Raw genomic sequence first — 7471 nt, forward strand, 5'->3', positions numbered from 1 at the left:
CTGTTTTTTTTGCGCAATACTCAGCGGAATCAGTTCCCAGTTAATTCTGCAACAAGAATGATGACCTCTAAAATATTACCAGGGTAATAAGCAGTCGTGCAGCAAATGATGGCTTTAAAAAAAAAAAAAATGTGCGCCCGTACACCAAAAAGAAATGGTGTTGCTTCAAATGTAAATACCAAATATTTAATTTCTGATTTATCCAGTATATATGAAGTCATGTATGAAAAGCAATTTGCATTAATATTTAAAGATCTTTGATTTAAGGCTTAGGTTTAGCCTCCTTACACTCTGCAAAGTACTATGTATGTTACAGTGTAGAGTTCAAATAACTTACCTTTTCTCATTGATGACTTCCTCTCCAGGGGCTTCTCGGGGGTTTTCTGAGCAGAATCAAAAGCCGCCTTCATCTGTGCCACCTTCACGGACTGGTTCTGCTCATCCGACTTGAGTTCAGCTAGCTTTGGCCGCTCCTGGTGCTTCAGCTTTTCATGCAGCTGAACTGTCTCCTTTATGAGTTCAGAGACAGGCCTTGATCGGGGAGTGCCCAGGGACTTGTTTCTCTCTGAGATAGAGTCATCGTCGTCGTCGTCTTTGCCAGGTTTTTTAGCAGTTTCTTCTGGAATCTTGTTTTCTGTGTTAAGCGTCATATGAGCATCCTTCCTCATGCTGCCTGAGACTTGGTGGATTTCCTCTGAGGTAACCGTGCCACCTGAACTCGAGACTGAGCCAGCATCCACAGCTAGTGCAACAGTTTTCTTCAGGGACTCTTTTCTTCTGACCGACTGACTATCTGCCTTTTCAGAGTCAGATAACTGTGGGTTGCTTTTGCTCTGAGCATCACCTCTTATCTTCAGAGGAGGTCTCAGAGTGCTGGTGTCTGTCTTTTGCCCATCATTCTTTGTAGGTGGAGACAGAGAGGAAGATGCAGATTCCTCGCCACTCACTTCACTTTTTTCATGTGAAACAGCTGATTTTAAGTCATCCGAGCCTACACCTTCAGAGAGGCCTAGATCTGCCTTTATCTTCACATCCTGCTTGTTTGAAGCATCAGTTGAGTCTATGTCTTCAGCTCTGAAATCATGTGATTTTGGGCACGAGCTCTCAAAACAAAGCAAATCTGAAGCTGCACCGTGAGTAGAGACTGCTTGTTTCACATCCAGGTCTTTACTGGTGTAATCTTTTGTTGCATACTCTGCTTTATGCTTATTGGGTATCCAATCTGCAGAGGACGACAAAATCCCCTTAATATCACTTTCTGAAAGGTCAATCCAATCACCAGGCGATGCTAATGCTGAACTGTCAAGGACCTCCTTTGCACTTACATCTATAGGAACATCTGAGGTGTCCTTGCAGTCAGTATAAACTTCTTTTATTTTAGAAAGGGATGGTGTTGCCTCCTTTTTATTCCTCTTAAGCAGCTTCTCCAAAATAGAGCTGGGTTCAGTGGAAACTGGATTCATGTCAGCTGTATCCACTTGTGAATAAGCCCTTGCCAACTCTCTTTGGTCATCGGTGGCAGCTTCATGTTTTGTTTTACTTTCTGCGCTCTCCTTTGAAGGTCTACAGTGAATGGTATCACTCACGTCCAATAAAGGCGCTCTCTGAAGGTTGTTTTTCAAAGGATGCTGGGGTTGAGGTGGGGGCGGTTCTTTCCCCTCACTCAAGCGGCCCACTGTTCCCGCGCAAATCTTAATATCCTCATTCTCAACTTTAACCAGCATGGTTTCATTCAGATCCTGAAAGTGCAGAGACTCACTTCCTGCATGAGCTCCACATCTGCCGCTCGTCTGCATCATAGATCCCCGTTCAGAGATGTGAGAAGAGCTTGCGTCCTCTGGGTTTTCACCTTGGTTCTCCTCACGTGGTAAGGTTTCCTCTGCCGGATACTCCATCTTGATCTTTTTCTCACTCTTGATCTGACTGAACCGCTTATGAGCTCTTGCACTTTCCACAGTTTTCAAACTGCTCTTGCAGTCCTTGTCCGTCTCATGTGGAACCAGTGGAGCAGTCCTCCCTCCTCCTCCTCCTTCCTCCTTTCCTGCAACCCCTCCCTGTCTCACCTCTCTTGCAGCAGAAGAACTCTCCCACACATTCATGTGCTCCTTACTAGAAGGTGTTGTTGGCTCCTGATCCTGAAACTCTGGCTTTACCCCGGTGTTACTGCCCTCGTCTTCACATGATTTTTCTCCCTCTATGACATCACCTGCATGACTGCCCACACATTCAGAGTCATGGCTGGGCTTCGTCTCCTCCGATCCTTCACTGCAACCTTGCTCTCCCCCTTCCACTTTGTCTAGATTCTGTCCCATGATGGTCTGTGGAGAAAGACATGTTGTTAATCTCACAACAGTCGACCAAATCCTCCTTCAATGACACACTGAAAACTGAAATAAACAAAAACAGTGAAAACAGAGGAGGAAGTGGGCAGACACTGTGCAGCACATTGCAAACACTCATAGTCACACGGGTCATTTTCATGGAGGTGGTTAATTGCCCACCTTATTACTTTAACTGCAATAGTATAGTCCCTGTTGACTATTTAATGCACTTCCAATGTCTGGGCCAGCTCGACTTTAAGTCCAATTACATTTGCAACATTAAGCAGTGAGCGATAAGTAATCCAGTAAATGTGTGAATCTGGGTTTTTTTATTTTGAGCATCACAGATGATAAACTGTTACTTTCAGTCGGTCTCAAAAGCATGTAATTAGTTCACATTTCTTTAGCTGAATTTAGCAAAAATGTTAAAGATTACATAGTTTATCGGGCACTAAATAATATTTCTCAAAGACCTACTAGCTGAAAACTTGGCATATCTAGAACGCAAAAGTATCTTCAGATTTTGATCCACCAAACAATACCATCTGGCATCTTTTTGCCAACAGCTTAATTTTTCATCTTTACAATTTCACTGCCAAGCAGTAAAAGCATACCTGGATAGAAAAAAAACAAACAAACAAAAAAAAAAAACCACACATAGTGGAAAACTATCAGTCATGGATTGGTCTGCCCAGAGCCCTGACATCAAGATTACTGAGATTATGTTGACAGAGAACGGAACAAAAAGCAACAGACATCGAAAGAAGAGCTTCAGAGTTCAGGCCGTACTGAAGAATAAAGGTGGTCATAGCAGACATTGACTTTCTAGAACTGCACAAACACTGTTTTTTGCTTTTTATACTGTGCAGCTCTGCAGATGTTTCAATAAAGTGCTCCACCTATTTCCAGTTTTCCCAGAAAAATATAAAGACATGGTGGGTGGCTAGAGACTTCAGCACAGTGCTGCATGTTAAATGTAGGGAGATGTGTATATTAATTTAACTGAGGGTCTGTGTTGTATATCAGCAGGCTTCTCCAGAGAAACATTATCCTCCACAGCTGACTGCAGTTATTGCTCTTACAAATATGATGGAGGTGTCTGTGCTGCTTATGAAGATAAATGGTCAGAAAATATTACAGCCTTAGCAAGAGGAGATAAAATCAACTATTATTAAGCCAAGCATAAGGGGGGGAAAAAAAAAAAAAGAAAAAAAAAAAAAAAATCACAATTACGCTGAAGAGATAAACCTTTCCATGAGTGTATCTAATTGTTTAATGGGTTACTACCCACCAAACTGCAGCAGTAAGCAGAGAAAATGCTTAAATACAATGAACAATGATCTGGACACTGAGTCTGTTTCCTGTCTACGGCCTCATCCCCTATCTGTGTGACAACATATGACTGCTCTTGTCTTATCATCTGACAGGCCTGCATGCTGGCCAGAGACATGTTGAAAGGGGCTACTGCTATCACAAGGCAATGGTGGCATAACTCTGTGGAGAAGCTGTGATAATGAAGGAGAGTGCAGATGTGCATGATAGCACACATAAAAGGCAGAAGGAGATGTGAGGACATCAAGTGAAAACAAGTGACACGTCTGCTTTCCTTCACGTCATACGGCCTAGTCAGGTTGAAGCCAGTGTCGTAGCTCAGTGGAATTCACATTCACCGATTATCCTCCACCTACTCTCTCACTCATTGTAGGGAACCCCTTCCCTTAAGGCATTTCATCCATGCTAACAACAATTCGTGAATTATCCGGTCTCATCCCTCCTGAATGCCCAAAGCCCATCACTTGATCCCCATGTGCTCTGTTGCTCCAGCATACTCAGACATCCAGGAATTCAAAACCAGTGAGGCACAAACCAAAGTTTCAGCATGTGGAAAATACACAACTTACGGTTTCCCTAAGCTTTGATAAGCACAAGAGAGCAACAAGCCTAGCAAATGAAAGCGCTGCTCCCAAAAATACACTGGGCGTAATATTAAATATCTTATTATATGTTGCAGCTGACACTTACCAGTTAGACGCTGTAGCCAAGTAGATCGCTCCTTGCTCAGGACTGACAGAGTGCTCTTTGTTGGTTGTTTGGTGATGATCGGTCCTCCCTCAAATAAACCAGCAACAGGAGCCTTATATTACATCCATGTGATGTCACAGCACATTTGACTAATAAGATCAGGGGGCGCTCGGACTTGTAGATTTACTTTTTGCTGTCGTGGAGATGTAAAATTAAATATTTCTATCACTGTTTGGACATAGTTTATGAAGAACAGAAATATTCGATCAGAAACAAAAATCATTGATTATCACTGTGGGAGGCCAGTCAGCAGCACTGTGTAATTGCAACAATGGGTAGGTATATTCAATGGCCACTTCATTAGGTATGCCTGTTCGGCAAAAACATCTAACCAGCAAATCACATGCAGACATGACATGCTGAAGTTTAAAGCATCAGAATGGGGAAGAAAGGTGATTTAAGCGACTTTAGAGGTGACATGGTTGTTGGAGTTTCAAAAACTCAGTTCTCTGGTTGAAAATGCCTTGTTGATGTCAGAGGTCCGAGGAGACGGTAACTCAAATAACCACTAGTTGCAACCAAAATATAACTTCAACCACTGGAAGTCCACACCAGGTGTAACTCCTGCCAACTAAGAAGAGGAGACTGAGCCTGCAATTCACACAGGATCACCAAAATTGGACAACATGCTTCGTGGTCTGATGAGTGTTGATTTCTGCTGTTGTTATGTTGTCGATTATTTTATGAGCACAGTGGATAACGTGCCATGTCACAAAGCTCAAACTGACTTCTTAAACATGACAGTGAGTTCACTGTACTCAAATGGCCTTCACAGTCACCAGATCTTAATCCAATAGAGCACTTTGGGATGTGATGCAACAGGAGAGTCAATATGAACCAAAATCTCGGAGAAATGTTTCCAGCACCTTGTAGAATTAAGACAACCTGTGGGGGAAGGGGCCCACCCTGGTGCTAGCATGGTGTCACTAATAAAGTGGCCAGTTTGTGTATATTTGAAAACAACAGCTTCAGTGGAAATGGCAAATACAAGTAGGTGAGAACAAAGACACAAGGCAGACAAGCCCCACTAGCAAATATAGAAAGTGACTCAGTTTGTGTTTGCTTCAGTATGAATCTGTGTGATCAGGGTGAAACACAGGCCTACTGTAGGACACAGGCAGGACTGTTGCTATTTTACTCATTTCAACCCACTTTCAGGGTGATTACGTTTGCTAATTGTGTTAAAGTCCAACCAATTGAGGCTGTGGATTAAACGTGTAATGCTGTTGGGTTTTTAAACAATTCTCTTTCGGATTTAATTCCAAATTCTTGCATGTATTTTTCTTTAATTGTTTACCTTTTGTCCGTGTCTTCTGTGTTTCCTCGCGTCTTCCTCTGTTTGTCGTGTCTTAATTATGGCCGCTTCCCCTTTTAATTTGGTGATTGCTTTTCCTTGTGCGTTTCTTTCCTCCTGCTTTCGAATACATTTCTGGAGTGTAGTTTAGTTTAGTTTTATCCCCCTCCTTCTGCTAGATTTAAAAAAAGAAAGAAAAAAAAGAAAGTTGATTCGTGTTTTTACTTGTGTTACCATTTTTTATCATTTAAATAAAGTTTTATTTTATTTTATTTTATTTTATTTTATTTTGGTGGTGGGGGGGATCTGAACTTCACATCATTTATATCCTCGGACTCTTACCCAAGTGTTACGAGCTTAGCAATTTTTACACCTCTTTCCACCAACCCAGTTAAGAAAAGCAGGAATTTTTTTTTTCTATGTTGTGTCTGGGATAAACAGTGAGCATTTGTATGTCCAGGGGAGTGGGATATTATCTGAAAAACAGCTCTGGCCATTTCTTTTGTTTGCGCTTGGTTACTGGAGTAACGTCCCAAACAGGATGTGTCCTCAGATAATAAAACAAAAGTGGAGGTGCTGCAGCCAAGAATTCACCGGCAGACGAAGGGGAAGAGGGTCCCGGCCCACACCCACCGGCTGCTTACTGAAAGCTACTGTGCCGACAGACAGGCAGCCAGTGTTCTTATAAGCCGGTGTGTTTGAGTTTATAAAGGTCACTTTGAATCTAATCTAGAAAAAAAGCCAATCTATTACTAGTTTAAGGCAATGTTTAACTCGAAGCAGGCTTTTTTTTGCAGATTGTTTACAACTGTTTAACAGGTTACATCAGGGGACTAGTCATTCATTTCACATCCGCTGAAAAACCAGTCCGAGTAGAAATGGGTTTTATTCACACACACACACATGATATAAAACTTGCAGCTTAGCCACCTCACTTCCTCACCACACGCTATTCTGTGCACAGGAGCAGCATTCATGCACACGGTCACGCAGGCCTGGAGAAACAGGAGTCTGTAAGTTAACTAATGCACTGATGTCATGCAAACACTGACGGGAAGCCAGATGTTATATAACCTGGCTGTTAGAAAATATTTCCTATGCCAAAGCATACAGATGAGGGCACAATCATGATGTAATGTCAGGGCTCACACTCCATCACAGTGGATTCGTGTATTTCGTTATTATGCCTGAATATCTGTGCCGGACAGTTCGAACATTCATGAAGATTATTCCAGCTGTTTGTGTTCACCAAAACATTTCAAAGATTCAAACCTTTTATTATTTATTATAAGTTCAAAAACTTATTTTTTCATTTGCCATCCATCCACATTGTTTGTAATTCGAAAATGAAAAAATAGAGATATTGATTGGATACGACAGAGAAAAAATGAGTTATAAAATGCAAGAAAACGGAAATAATCACAAAAGAATAAAAGACAAAAGAAAAAAAATAATTTGGTTTTAAATGCACAAGAAAGTGGAATAAAAACTTATTCCACAGGTACGTGTTGTTTTGAATCTGTAAGTTAAGTTGGATTAAGTTACCCAGTCAGGATTACCATAGCTGATAATCATGTATATTATGGGGCATTAATGTTATATTTTCCCTCCAAGGAACCACTTTACTGTATTGTTTTGAAAGTGGTCTTGAGAACAACTTTTCAATTGTATTTTTTGGCAGTTTATTACTAGCAGCTTGTCACAAAAACAGCTAATTTGTTCCCACTTTAGTTGAATCTATGAAAAATGTCAGACGTCTTTCAAATGTCTTTTT

The 7471-nt window shown here is 41.4% G+C and overlaps 1 protein-coding gene across 2 annotated transcripts in view; it reads right to left on the bottom strand.

The window, feature by feature from the left end:
- Positions 1 to 5795, bottom strand: part of LOC116332352 (coronin-1C-A) — a 38483-nt gene extending 32688 nt beyond the window's left edge. The window contains exons 1-3 of one of the 2 annotated variants that reach the window (XM_039620639.1): positions 5701 to 5795; positions 4344 to 4431; positions 338 to 2318 (exon numbers count right to left, since the gene is read on the bottom strand). In XM_039620639.1, coding sequence (XP_039476573.1) covers positions 338 to 2312 — 1975 coding nt within the window. In that variant the 5' untranslated portion in view covers positions 2313 to 2318; positions 4344 to 4431; positions 5701 to 5795. The remainder of the gene's footprint in view (positions 1 to 337; positions 2319 to 4343; positions 4432 to 5700) is intronic. The other variant, XM_031755265.2, reaches the window with a different exon arrangement.
- Between the last annotated feature and the right edge of the window lie 1676 nt (positions 5796 to 7471).

The sequence above is a fragment of the Oreochromis aureus genome, linkage group 12, assembly GCF_013358895.1.
Source record: "Oreochromis aureus strain Israel breed Guangdong linkage group 12, ZZ_aureus, whole genome shotgun sequence".
Taxonomy (NCBI): Eukaryota; Metazoa; Chordata; class Actinopteri; order Cichliformes; family Cichlidae; genus Oreochromis; species Oreochromis aureus.